Source organism: Podarcis liolepis (assembly GCF_965112155.1).
Source record: "Podarcis liolepis genome assembly, chromosome: 5".
In the NCBI taxonomy this organism is placed as follows: domain Eukaryota; kingdom Metazoa; phylum Chordata; class Lepidosauria; order Squamata; family Lacertidae; genus Podarcis; species Podarcis liolepis.
In genome coordinates this window covers 11,367,938-11,382,245 of record NC_139556.1, presented here as the reverse complement: position 1 = coordinate 11,382,245, position 14,308 = coordinate 11,367,938, and the positions used below count along the sequence as shown (strand labels likewise).

Here is a 14,308-nt window from a genome sequence, read left to right as displayed (position 1 = left end):
AACAACGGAGGCCCCAAATATCTGAAAGACCACCTCCTTCCCCACAGACCATTTTGGGTGTTAAGATTGGCAGAGGTTCTCGATAGTTCTGCTGCACTCAGGAGTTTGGAGAGTCAGAGCCTAGGATAGGGAGCTCCCTAAATTGTGCACCTACTTCCACACGCAGTTGCATTTGGTTTTACTTGTGAACATGTTTTAAATTTAAGCAGGACAGCCTGGAGATTGAGTTGGCAAGATCTGAAAATGAAAGGGACAGGTTTGGATTACAGTGGTACCTTAGTTCTCAAATTTAATCCATTCGTTCAACTCCCAAAACGGTTAGAAAACCAAGGCGTGGTTTCCGAGTGGCTGCAGGAGCTTCCTGCACTCAATCGGAAGCCATGGAAGCCGAATCGGACGTTCAGCTTCCAAAAAACGTTTGTAAACCAGAACACTCACTTCTGGGTTTGCGGCGTTTGGGAGCCGATTTGTTGGGGAACCAAGCCGTTTGACAACCAGGGTCCTGCTTTTTGGCACTGTTTGGTTTTTACAGCGGGACCTCTACAGAGCAGGGTTGCTTGAATGTCTCGCCATAACTTGTACTCTGTAATCACCAGAGTAGATAAGCTGCCCAAATACTACTTGCTGAAAGGGTCCACTTACCCTGCTTTGCCTGAAACTTCTGTAGGCCATGGACCTCTCTGTGTGGCGATTGCAAAAGTCAAAATAAGATAACGGCCTGCCGAAATTGAGGTGTGAATCTGTCAGGAATCTGTATCGAGGGTGTATTCCATTTATGTGAACGCCAAGGAGGCACTTGGTTTGTCTGCAGAACAAACCTCTCACAAATGTTCAGGTAGGTAGCCGTGTTGGTCTGACGCAGTAGAAACATATAAAAATAATATAAAAAATGTCCAGTAGCACCTTACGAGACCAACTAAGTTTGTTCTTGGTATGAGATTCTGTGTGCATGCACACTTCTTCAGATACACTGAAGCAGAAGTCACCAGACCTTTTTGAAAAGGTTCAATTTCCCCTCCAATTTTTTTTATTGGTTTTCACAATATTATAAACACACACACACACACACACACGACAAACAAAATAAACATAAATCATAGCCTTATTGAAAATTACAGTTATTAACTTTGTTAAGCGACTTCCTCGCTTCCCCTTGGTTGAATTTCATTGCATGTCCTTTTAACGGTTTTCCTAATCCCAATTTTTATGAAATTTAACTTAAACATTAACATCCTTAAATCTTCACCTTATAGAATTAAACATATTAATTCATCACTTAACATAAATAAAGTCCTAAGCCCATTAAGTACAAGACGAATGCCTTGCAAGATGAAAAACTCGCTAGACGAAAGGGTTTTGCGTTTTTTGAGCTGCTTCGCAAGACGAAAACGTCTTGCGTTTTTTGCAAGTTTGTTTCCTTTTTCTTAACACCGTTAATACAGTTGCGACTTGACTTCGAGGAGCAACTCATAGAACGCAGTGTGGTAGCCTTTTTTGAGGTTTTTGGTGATTTTTGAAGCTTTTCCAAAACTTTTCCGACACCGTGCTTCGAAAGATGAAAAATTCGCTAGATGAAAAAACTCGCGGAACAAATTAATTTCGTCTTGCGAGGCACCACTGTATCTGCAAGCTATTTCGTTAGTTTAACTTAACAAATTTAACGAAATAATCATTAAATTTATTCCATTCTTCAATATTCCTCCTCCTTCTGGTCGCGGACTCTTCCGGTTAGGTTGGCTAGCTCCAAAAAATCTATCATCTTCATCTGCCATTCTTCTATTGTTGGTTATTTTTGAAAAGGTTTAAACCTAAAGTTCTAAACCTTTTAGACCTAAAAGGTCCAAACCTTTTTGAAACCTTTTAGGTCTGGTTAGTGACTTCTGTTTTTATATATATATATATTTCTCTCACAAATATGTACAACTTAGATTTACTTCACAGTAGTGGGTCCAATTTAATGAGCTCTGGGACAATGGAGTGTGCCTTCCGGGGTGAAGCCAAACCACTGGAGATTACAGCGCGGACTGTGGCTGCAGAGAACTACTACCTTCTAGCTGTTTGACTGTATGGGACTGGCGGAAATGACTGGCAGAATCCGTGACCAGGGAGAAGAGTCGGCAGAGGAAGATTGGAAAAAATTTAAGGACTATTTACAAAAATATTGTAAAATTAAGGAATGTTGAATGATGTTGGATTGAAATTAAGCGGTTTTTAGCTGTAATGGTAAAAGGAATTTGATAAAATGGTTTTCTTTTATTCAAAATTATAATAATCTAAGATGTTGGAGAGAAAATAAGGTGTTTTTCTTCTTTTTCTTTTTAAGCTGTAATGCTTTGAGATAAGGATTTGCTGTATAAATAATTTGAACTGGATATACAAGAAGGGGAGGTATGAGGAGGTCGGGGAAAGATGTTATGAGAAAATAAGCTGTGAAATTTATGTGTTTTTGCTTTTTATGTTTGCTTTTTTCTTTTTGTTTGTAAAAATTGGAAACTCTAATAAATATTTTTTTTTTTTTAAAAAAGAGAACTACTACCTTCTGTGTTGTTTTTGCTTCATTAGCAGCGCGGAAGTGACTTCTCCAGGGCACTGTGTATGGAGGTCTGGACTGCTCAGACCACAAGACTTCCTTCTTGGCCTGAGGTGGTCCAAAGGAAAGCAGACATGGGCGTAGCCAGGATTTATTTTAGGAGGGCAGGCTTGGGGGGGGCGTACAACTGAGTTATCTGTGATGCAATTGGTCAGTTAAGAATTTCTACTTATTTATTTGATTTGGGGTGGGGGGCAGCTGTCCCGCTGGATACGCCCATGAAAGCAGAACAATACCGTTTGGCACCAGCTGGGCTGCAGGCGTTGCAGTCACTTCCCTCTGCTGCACGTGTCCCTCATGAGCTGATGAACATGCTCAGAAGCACGCTTGTGCCGCAACCCCATGATTGCTGGTGCCAAAATTCCCAGCTCCCAGCACCCCGCTTGGCTGCGTGGCCACAGGTTGTCTCCAACATTGCTTGTGCGTAATTGCGCGCAAATTGCTTCCACGTGCGTTCCTGGAACCAAGCGCGCGCATCCAAACGATTCGGGGAAAAGTTGCTTGCCGGCTGGAAAGGGCGCGGCTTTCGGATCGGACTCCTTTGTTCCTTTGGCGAGGTGGCATCAGGTAAGGTGACGCCGGGCACGCGCAAAAAAGAACCCTTGTCTGCGCTCCTCCCCGCGGCGCGTCCCGGGGCGGAGTCAGTCAGTCAGTCCAGGCCGGGCAGGGAGTAGCTGCTTCCCCGCTCGGCGCCTGCTCAGGGCCCGCCCGAGTCTCCGCCCCGGGGTGGGGCGGAGCAGCCTAGCCCCGCCGCGCCGGCTGGATCGCGCAGCCTGCGGCGAAGCACCATGAGCAAGACCCACCGCATAGTCCTCCAGGGGCCGGCGCCCTGGGGTTTCCGCCTGGTGGGGGGCAAAGACTTCGAGCAGCCGCTCACCATCTCCAGGGTAAGCAGGGAGCCCCGAAACTTCCGGGAGAAACCTGGATTGGGATTGGAGCGGGAGGAAGAGAGCGCCTCTGAACATGTGCAGAACGCCCTGCGTCGCCAACTGCAACTCCTGCGCCTCGAGCCGGATCCTTTGGGTCCCCATCCCTTCGCTTTTTAGGGAAGGACGTTCCATTTCTGAGACGGGCTTGAATCGGAGCTCTTCTGAATCTTCAGCAGGGGTCTCTCGGGTTGGGGGACCCAAGGAGAGAAATCCGGGATCGGGGCCGGGATCCGCCGGCCAAGGGGCGCTGGGAAGCCGGCCGGCAGCAGCCCTTCCCCGGCCCTTTCTCCTTGGCAGCTGGTGCTGAGAGGCGCGCGGTGGTGCCCGTGAGTCTGGAGGTGTCGATTAGCTACCCGTTGATAAAATCGCGAGGAATGCTCCCATCTCCTTGGAATTTCCTGGGATTTTGTCTAATCCCCTTTCAAATCCATTGCAGATATCGGGCTGATGATCCGAGGCGTGTTAGCACTTGGAAGGGTGAAGGCAAATGCCCAATGTAAAAGCTAGGAGGTGATGGGCTTTGCGTCCACATGGGTGGTTTAAAAAAACTCAACATCCTGTATTTCCCCAAATTTTTGCAGCCTGCATGTTACAGATCACAATGGTATTTGAAATAAACTGACAGTTTTCTGCCCTTAAATGGGGACTGAACTTTTTCTTGTTGCGGTGACTGCTTCCTTCAGCTTCGACGGAGTGCTGTTTCTACTTGCCTGATAGATTGCCGAAACTGGAGGAAGGAGGAAAGCTCTGAGAGGTGCCGCACCTACTTGAGACCTGGGGAGTGGCTGGTGCTGCAGTAACAGCTGCTTGGTTGTGCCCAGGTGGGGGCTAATCTCTGTCCCTAGGGTTGAAAGAACAACCCCCCCCCCACAAGGTATCAACTAGCACTGTTGACAAAGTATTTGTCATTGTCTGAATATTCCTGCCTTCACATTTTCGTTAGGGTAATGACCAGGAATCGTACGAGTAAATACTTCATCCATCCTTCTAGTAGGAAAAATGTATATTTCTGACTGTTCTTAGCACCCCCTCTGCCACCTTTATTGACTGATAATAAAAGCAATTAGCTTTTTCAAAAACTCCAATCCCTTGGTACTCACAGATTTAGGGTGGCCTAAGCTAATGAATTCTAGCATTTAATTTTTTGCATGACAGTCATACTCCAGGAAGACCCATTGGAATTGGTGGATTTAAATTACTTAATTCCATTGATTTCATTATTCTGCTCTGAGTATGATGTAACACTGGATATCACCATCTGAAAATGATTTATTTGGGGGGGGGGATTACAGTTAAAAGACACGTCCTGTGACACCTTAAAGAAACTTACAATGATGTATTGTGCCAGAAGTGTCCATGGAGTGACTTACAAAAGTTTATGCTGCAGCGAATCTCCTAATTTTCTCTGGTTTCTCCCCAGCCCACATTGAATGTAGTTGTCTCATAATGCCTTCAACTGAGCAATGCTTTTGGCGCTGTGGGTTAAACCACAGAGCCTAGGACTTGCTGATCAGAAGGTTGGCGGTTCGAATCCCTGTAACAGGGTGAGCTCCCATTGCTCGGTCCCAGCTCCTGCCAACCTAGCAGTTCGAAAGCACCTCAAAGTGCAAGTAGATAAATAGGTACAGCTCCGGCGGGAAGGTAAACGGCGTTTCCGTGCGCTGCTTTGGTTCGCCAGAAGCGGCTTAGTCATGCTGGCCACATGACCCGGAAGCTGTCTGCGGACAAACACTGGCTCCCTCGGCCTATAGTGTGAGATGAGCGCCGCAACCCCAGAGTCGGTCATGACTGTACCTAATGGTCAGGGGTCCTTTTTAACCCAAGGAGATACATCAGACAGGGGCGTCTTATCCATAGGGGTGCAGGGCGCCAAGGCCTGGAGGGCGCCAGGGAAGAGGCGGAGGCTGGATGCGGCGCCTCCTGGCATCAGCTTGCTGCCCTTGCCCGCCTCCACCATGCCGCGCCGAAGCAGCGCCGCACTCGGAGCCTCTGCCTGCCACGGCCACAGCGGCACAAAGCGTCCAGTCTCTGCCTCTTGCCCTCCAGCCCCGCCGACAGCACCGCCCTCCCTAAAAAACTGGGAATTGGCAGGGGGAGCACCGGATGGAGCTTTGCACCACGGCACCAGATATCCTTAAGACAGCTCTGACATCAGACATCGGGAAGCTTATTCTCAGAAAACGGTGCCTGCTTTTAGGAATATATCACCATGATTCCGAGTAAGCAGCAGTGCTGTGAGATCTTCCACCAGTTTAAAAGCAGGGTTATTTAAGACTCAGGAAGGGTGAATAGGAGCTCACCTTTCCCTTCTTTCTCTTTCCCAGCCTCAAATAGCCAGAGGAGAAAAGGTTAGTTTCTGCTGCTGGAATTCCAGGCTGCTAGTAGGTTATGGAGCTCTGGGTATGATGTTCAAATAAGGCTATGGGCCCCTGATTCAGATCTTGTGCCCAGGAGCAGCCCAGCTCTATGTCAAAGTCCTTTCAGCAAAACAGGGGTTTTGATTACGGAAAACAAATCCATATTTTTTTGTTAAGCGCCTAACCACATACTTTCCAAAAAGGGATCTGCCGTGGAGTAATTTGCAGGCTCCCTCTAGCAGATTGGTTTCGAAACCATTTTTTCTTAGCAAAGGGAACAATGAAAAAAGGGTGAACATTTGTTTAGGGAGTTGCTTTTTGTGCGTGTGACACAGTCTACCAATTTCTCTCTGCTAAGATAGAACCCTTATGCTGTTTTTGTGTCTGCTCCCCAGAAATCTACAGGGTTTGTTTTTGTTTTTTAATTGAGAACCCACACAAACAAGGCTTCTTGTGTTCTGCGTATGTTTTCATAAAATAGGTGGACTATTTTGGTGGGTCGCCACACAAAACCTTCCAAATGGGTAGCTGAATGAGTACACAGTTTTTGCCTGGTAAATCTTGGTGCATAGTCCAATTCAGTTGTACCTTGGGCTCTGTTTCCTGTCTGAAGAATGGGAATAAAGGTAAAGGTATCCTCTGACCATTAGGTCCAGTCGAGGACGACTCTGGGGTTGTGGCGCTCATCTCACTTTATTGGCCAAGGGAGCCGGCATACAGCTTCCGGGTCATGTGGCCAGCATGACTAAGCCGCCTCTGGCGAACCAGAGCAGCACACGGAAATGCTGTTTACCTTCCCGCCAGAACGGTACCTATTTATCTACTTGCACTTTGAGGTTCTTTCGAACTGCTAGGTGGGCAGGAGCAGGGACTGAACAATGGGAGCTCACTCCGTTGTGGGGATTTGAACCGCCGACCTTCCAATCAGCAAGCCCTAGGCTCAGTGGTTTAGACCACAGCGCCACCCGCTGCTATTCTTCCTAGGTGGAAAAAAATAAAATGACATTGTGGCACAGGAAGGGACGGGGAACCTCCAGCCCATGGGCCAAACTTGGCCCGTGAAGCCATTTTTTGGAAGCCACAGCCACCCTTATACCTGACATCATACCTGACATCAGGTGTGGGGCAGGTAAGGGCAGGGCTTCAAAGGAGTGATCAGGAGCTTAAAGTAAGCTGACATTTGTTTCTTTGCTGGGCTCAAAATGCACACCTTTCTCCTGCTCATGTAGGGCAGCCCCCTTGCTACATCAATTGAGGCTCTAATAATAATAACAATTTATTATTTATACCCCACCCATCTGGCTGGGTTTCCCCAGCCACTCTGGGCAGCTCCCAACAGAATATTAAAAACACGATAAAACATCAAACATTAAAAACTTCCCTAAACAGGGCTGCCTTCAGATGTCTTCTCAAAGTCAGATACTGTAGTTATTTCCTTGACATCTGATGGGAGGGCATGCCACAGGGCGGGTGCTGCCACCGAGAAGGCCCTCTGCCTGGTTCCTTGTAACCTCACTTCTTGCAGGGAGGGAACCGCCAAAAGGCCCTTGGAGCTGGACCTCATTGTCCGGGCTGAACGATGGGGCTTGGAGACGCTCCTTCACTGCCTTCCTCCATTGCTTCCTGTTCCCCTTTCCTTTTCCTAAATCAAAAATATAATAAAACCCTTATATGGAAGAAAGGGAAAGGAGTCGCAGGTGGTTCAGAATTCCGCTGGACACAGAAGAGGTTCTGTAGGGCATCTTAGGCTCAAGTGATACACACCTTCTTGAAGGTGATCATAGCTTAAAATCCTGTGAGCCTGGCAGGGAATTATAGGTGAGACAACCTCCCTCTTCCTCAAACCCATGTCTCTGAATTGGGTTAACAGAAGAGCAAGGAATATTTATTTAAAAGAATATCCATTTTGCCCAAGAATAAATAGGAATGCCGTCCGTACAAAAGTAAGAGACGCAAGAGCGACAGAGATGCTGAGCTACTTCCTCTAAAATTAACACTGCCCAATGTTTCTTCAGTCGTCATCTTTGGCGATCACTCATAGCCGAGTAAGATTGTCTTCCATGAACACGGTCTTAACAGTGAGTCCATAAGTGATTGTGGAGGCCAATTCTGGATCCACATGTCCTTCCACAGTGGGGACTTAGCTTTCCAGGTGGGAGTTGATCATGGTGAGGGTTTGCCAAGCATGCCTTCTTCTTAGCACGTTTCTCCCTTGCGTCCTGAGTTTGAGCATCTTAAAATCCATGACACCTTTGGTAAAGGCTGTTCTCCAACTGGAGCTCTCACAGGCCAGTGTTTCCCAGTTGTCAGTGCTTATACTATATTTTTTTAGACTTGCCTTGAGACAGTCTTTAAACCTCTTTTGTTGATCACCAGCATCACATTTTCCATTTTTAAGTTCAAAATAGAGTACCTCGGGTTAAGAACTTAATTTGTTCCGGAGGTCTGTTCCTAACCTGAAACTGTTCTTAACCTGAAGCACCACTTTAGCTAATGGGGCCTCCTGCTGCTGCCGCGCCGCCGGAGCACAATTTCTGTTCTCACCCTGAAGCAAAGTTCTTAACCCGAGGCACTATTTCTGGGTTAGCAGAGTCTGCAACCTGAAGCGTATGTAACCTGAAGCATATGTAACCCGAGGTACCACTGTAGTTGCTTTGGAAGACGATAATCAGGCATCCACATGACATGACCAGTCCAACAAAGTTGATGTTGAAGAATCGTTGCAAGCAGCTGTGTAATAAGAGGCACGATTGGTGAAACTCGTGTATTTGTAGAACTGTAGGTTGGGAAGTGACCCAAAAGCCCATCTGTTTCAACCCCCCTGCCCCCAGGGGCATAGGAAGGGGGGCGGTGAAGGTGGACCTCCCCAGGTGCCCTCACTGAGGGGGGTGACATTTGGCTCGCCACCCACCTGTGACTCCCAAGCCTACCTCGAGCCATCAGGTCGGGTTAAGGGGGGGAACTGCGCTTCTTTGCCAGCGACATTCTTCCCTTCCCCTTTGACAGCTGGGGGAGGCTTGGGAGTCACGGGCGGGCAAATATCCGCCATGGGCGGCTCGCTCCGCTCCCGTGAGTGGCTCTCTCCGTCCCAGGCTGCAGGGTGTGTGCGCTGCTCCAGGCACCCAAGAGACTATCCTGCAGCTGGCAGGGCACCCTCTGCGCCATGCCCCCCTCGGGAGAGCAGGCATATGTTTTGCTGCTGCCTGCCCCACCTTCCTCAGAAGGACTGCCCCACTCATGGATGGTTTTTTAAGCCACCCTGATTTTGTTATCACTTGAATGTGTAATTTTTATTGTTTCCAAGCACAATTCAAAGTGTTGGTGCTGACCTTTAAAGCCACTGTCCAGTACAGTGGTACCTTGGGTTAAGTACTTAATTTGTTCCAGAGGTCCGTACTTAACCTGAAACTGTTCTTAACCTGAAGCACCACTTTAGCTAATGGGGCTTCCTGCTGCCGCCGCGCTGCCGGAGCCCGATTTCCGTTCTCATCCTGAAGCAAAGTTCTTAACCTGAAGCACTATTTCTGGGTTAGCGGAGTCTGTAACCTGAAGCATATGTAACCTGAAGCGTATGTAACCCGAGGTACCATTGTATATTTGAAGGAGCGTCTCCACCCCCATCGTTCTACCCCGACACTGAGGTCCAGCTCCGAGGGCCTTCTGGCGGTTCCCTCACTGCGAGAAGCCAAGTTACAGGGAACCAGGCAGAGGGCCTTCTCGGTAGTGGCACCCGCCCTGTGGAACACCCTCCCACCAGATGTCAAAGAGAACAACAACTACCAGACTTTTGGAAGACATCTGAAGGCAGCCCTCTTTAGGGAAGCTTTTAATGTTTGATGCATTACTGTATTTTAATATTTTTTTGGAAGCCGCCCGGAGTGGCTGGGGAAGCCCGGCCAGATGGTCAGCTAATTCCAGATCATAGGGAGTTGTTTCTTTCTAGGCATTTAAATCAGGCATAGGCAAACTCGGCCCTCCAGATGTTTTGAGCCTACAGTTCTCATCATCCTTGACCTGTTAGCTAGGGATGATGGGAGTTGTAGTCCCAAAACACCTGGAGGCCGAGTCTGGGGGTGCCTGATTTAAATGGATACAGTATGCAAACCAATAATGGCTATTTTTGACCTCTGGCAAACCCTGAAGATGGTAACTGGCTCTATAGAGCAAGTTAGCTGCTTCTATAGCAAATACCCCAAGAGCTCTTTGCCCAGGGTGTTCTCCTGTGTGCTGGGATGGCAGGACACTTTTATTTCATTTATTTATTGTTCAGGAGAAAAAAGCCATGCTTGCAGACAGCTCTACTACAGCATTTTAAAAGAGCTGGAGGTTAGAATCAGGAAAGCTATTTTCACATGGAGAGTTACTGGAACGGTTTCCAGCCTGCCAAAGGAAACAGTGGGTGCGGCTTGTGAAATAATGGGGAGATGATTTAGTCAAATACTATTCCAGCTTCTGGCACCGACTGCTATTATTGTTTAATTTAGATGTAAAAACAAAATAGTCCTGCCACCTTATCTTGTGCTTGTTATAGTTCAGTATACAATACTTGGAGGATAAGACCAGTTTTCACTCTCATTATTCTGTATGCTGGTGCTAACAGTCCTTTTAACCTCATTATAAGGGATTTTTGAAGGTATCGTTCATCTGAATTTTAAACTACAGTCGTACCTTGCTTCTCAAACAGAATGTGTTCCGGGAGTCTGTCCAACTCCTGGAACTGTTCCAAAACCAAGGTGTGGCTTCCGATTGGCTGCAGGAGCCTCACAGCCAACCAGAAGCCACGCTGGACATTTAGCTTCTGAAAATCGTTCAAAAACTGGAACACTCACTTCCAGGTTTCGATCGTTCAGGAGCAGATTTATTCAGGAGCCCAAGGCATTTGAGATCTAAGGCACGACTGTACAGTGGTACCTCAGGTTAAGTACTTAATTCATTCCGGAGGTCCGTTCTTAACCTGAAACTGTTCTTAACCTGAAGCTCCACTTTAGCTAATGGGGCCTCCTGCTGCCGCCGCGCCGCTGGAGCACGATTTCTGTTCTCATCCTGAAGCAAAGTTCTTAACCTGAAGCACTATTTCTGGGTTAGCGGAGTCTGTAACCTGAAGCGTATGTAACCTGGGGTACGACTGTATTTATTATGGTATGCTTGTTTTGAGGAAATCAGTGACCAGTCTAGCTGCCGCGTTCTGGATTAGTTGTAGTTTCCAGGTCAGCTTCAAAGGTAGCCCCACATAGAGTGTATTGCAGTAGTCCAAGCCTAAGATAACCAGAGCATGCACCACTCTGGTGAGACAGTCCGCAGGCAGATAGGGTCTCAGCCTAGGTACCAGATGGGGCTGGTAAACAGCTGCCCTGGACACAGATTCGACCTGTGCCTCCATGGACAGCTGTGAGTCCAAAATGACTCCCAGGCTGCACACCTGGTCCTTCAGGGGCACAGTTACCCCCTTCAGGACCAGGGAGTCCTCCACACCTGCCCGCCTCCTGTCCCCCCAAAACAGTACTTCTGTCTTGTCAGGATTCAACCTCAATCTGTTAGCCGCCATCCATTCTCCGACCGACAATCCTCCAATCTCATCTCCACTAGTTCAGGAATCTTCCAGTTGCACATGGAGTCAACAAGAGAAAATGTTGGCCAGGCAATTAAAGAAGGGATCAGATGTTATTTTGGTAAAAGGGGGAGGTGAATTAATTCCACTTCTGGTGGGTCATCTCTGTAGAACACTTCATTGGGTTAATAAGGGATCTGCAAAGAACCATTCAGAGCCAGTATCTGAGGATAACAGTCTATGCCATCCAATCACAGTGCTTTGCAGGGAGAATAAAAATAAATGGTTTTTTAAAAAGTTTTTTTAAAAAAATGGATTTGATTTTATTTAAACCAGATTTTTAAAATAAGATGCTTTTGGAGGAAATATCTTTCTAAAGATAATTTTCTATTTAAGTTACATTATAGTCCAAAGGCTATTCATCAGGAAATAAGGATTTGTTTTAAGTTTTTCATGTGTGCTAAAACTCGGGCTAAGTTAAAAAAACAAAAACACAAAAGTTTAACCCCATCAGTTAACAAACATGGATACATATGCTATAATGTTATTGCTTTAGTTGAATAAATTGTTCAAATTGTTATTAAGGAAATGATTATTTTCTCCTTCCAATAAAGTACAGCAGAAAAGTTATCCAAATATAAACAGTTCACTTGTTAAACATCACAATAATTTCATAATTATCGGTCTATGTACTATTTCTAATAGTATAACCAAATCAGTAATTTTTGGTAGAACTGTGAAAACTACTCTGAAAATTTATTATTCCAAAAATGAAACCTTCCACTGGTTGTAAATATTTAGATTATACCAGCAAGAATAAGTCTTTCTGTAAAAAAAGATTTAAATCAAGTCTTACTGACTAATGATTTAAATCAATATGATTTAAATCAAATCACCCTACTCCCCATAAAGCACATCTCATCTTCACCAGTTCAGGAACCTTTCAACTCCTCTGGGACGCGGGTGGCGCTGTGGGTTAAACCACAGAGCCTAGGACTTGCAGATCAGAAGGTCGGCGGTTCAAATCCCTGCGACGGAGTGAGCTCCCGTTGCTCAGTCCTTGCTCCTGCCAACCTAGCAGTTTGAAAGCACCTTAAAGTTCAAGTAGATAAATAGGTACCGCGAGAAGGTAAACGGCGTTTCCGTGCGCTGCTCTGGTTCGCCAGAAGCGGCTTAGTCCTGCTGGCCACATGACCCAGAAGCTGTACGCCAGCTCCCTCGGCCAATAAAGCGAGATGAGCGCCGCAACCCCAGAGTCGGTCACGACTGGACCTAATGGTCAGGGGTCCCTTTACCTTTACTTTTAGAACCCCTCTGGTTTCAGCAGACACAGCTCAGAAATGTGAACCGCCTTCACACTACATTTAAATACTACTTTTCTTTTTAAGTTTCTACCCTCGTGAAAAGTACTGAAGGCCAAGATGGCCGGAATTCACAGTCTCCAGAAACACCCAGCATTTCTGTGCCATGTTTTGTGTTCTAAATGTTTGGATCTCTTTTGTTAGGAATGGCAAACTGGTATGCAATAGTTCAGAGATGGCTCATTGCGAATGAATGTGCTTTTCTTAACCGCGGACTCCCACTCATTCTATCATTCCATTGTGAAAGCCTAAGCTAGGGGAAACTAAAAAGGGAGCTGGTTGATTGATGGGTTTTCGTTTTTCCTTTAGTCCAGTTTTATGTTGCTGTTTGTTTTCCCCCACTGGTGAGTGTTTGTTAATATGCACAAAGTCACCGTTTTTGTACAATGGTGTGTGAAACAAGACAGTACCTCATTGATCCTTTACAATAACCCCATAAGGTAGACCAGTAAAATTAGCACTGTACTACAGAGGCCTAATAGTGATTCATTTACAGTTTTTATGTTTGTGCCTTTCAATAAAATATTCAAAGGCATTCTGCTAGTTTCTTTGTAGCCAGCTCCTGGTTACTCTTGTGAAACAAGCCAGGACCAGTATACAAAGAAGAGCCTGGGGCCTTGAGTTTTGCTTTGGTGACAATTTCTGTTTATCTTTCTTCTTCTTCTTCTTGCAGGTAACCCCTGGCAGCAAAGCTGCAGCTGCCAATTTATGCATTGGAGATGTTATCATGTCCATTGATGGGGAAGATACAGAAAGCATGACTCACCTAGAAGCACAGAACAAAATCAAGGGCTGCATAGATGAAATAATTCTGACTGTGGGCAGGTAAAGTAGCAGTTGGATTGGAGGAATGAAATCTGCCTGGCTCAAGTATTCAATGAGCACATATCACAGCTATGGTTGGTTTACTGTAGGAGGAAAAATATGAATCCCTGTGACCCAGGGCTAACCTCACTCTCCAGCAGGAGAACCCAGTAGCAGAGTTTAAACTCACAAAGGTGTTAGGAATGTAAGTTGTTAGACCCTTTTATCCCATTTAGTTGCATACAGCACTCCTCTCTTTCTGCCCCTCTTGCAATGAACAAAGCACACACTGTTAAGTTTAAAATGCTTTACTTACAAAACATTCCAAAGGTCAGATTCATGCATTTATCCAAGCAGCGGCAAGGAGAACACAGGTAGAAAATACAGCAAGATAGCTTCAAACACATGCTCTAAGCTTGGAGTTTGCTTAGGCATGTCTTCCTTTGGTCAGTTGCATGGCACGGAGAGAGTGAGAACAGGAAGAGAAGACTTCACTTCATCTCTCATCAGAGAAGAGAGATCATGGCCAAGCTGAGTCTAGGAAACTAGCTCTTTTGTTTTAACCCTTTCATGCACTAACTAGCACTCGCACATAGTTCTGTTTGACTGCAATTTCCCACATTTACGCGCTTCAGCTATTCCCTGACAATGATAGCATGGACACAATAATTCATGCTTTGATTATCTCCTGTTGGATTACTGTGATGTGCTCTACGTAG

At 46.2% G+C, this 14,308-nt stretch overlaps 1 protein-coding gene across 2 annotated transcripts in view; it reads left to right on the top strand.

Annotated features, from left to right (window-relative positions):
* Nucleotides 1–3,347: 3,347 nt before the first annotated feature.
* PDLIM1 (PDZ and LIM domain 1) overlaps nt 3,348–14,308 on the top strand; it is a 39,398-nt gene continuing 28,437 nt past the window's right edge. For both annotated transcript variants that reach the window (XM_083505494.1, XM_083505495.1), the window contains exons 1-2: nt 3,348–3,477; nt 13,459–13,610. In XM_083505494.1, coding sequence (XP_083361620.1) covers nt 3,379–3,477; nt 13,459–13,610 — 251 coding nt within the window. In that variant the 5' untranslated portion in view covers nt 3,348–3,378. The remainder of the gene's footprint in view (nt 3,478–13,458; nt 13,611–14,308) is intronic.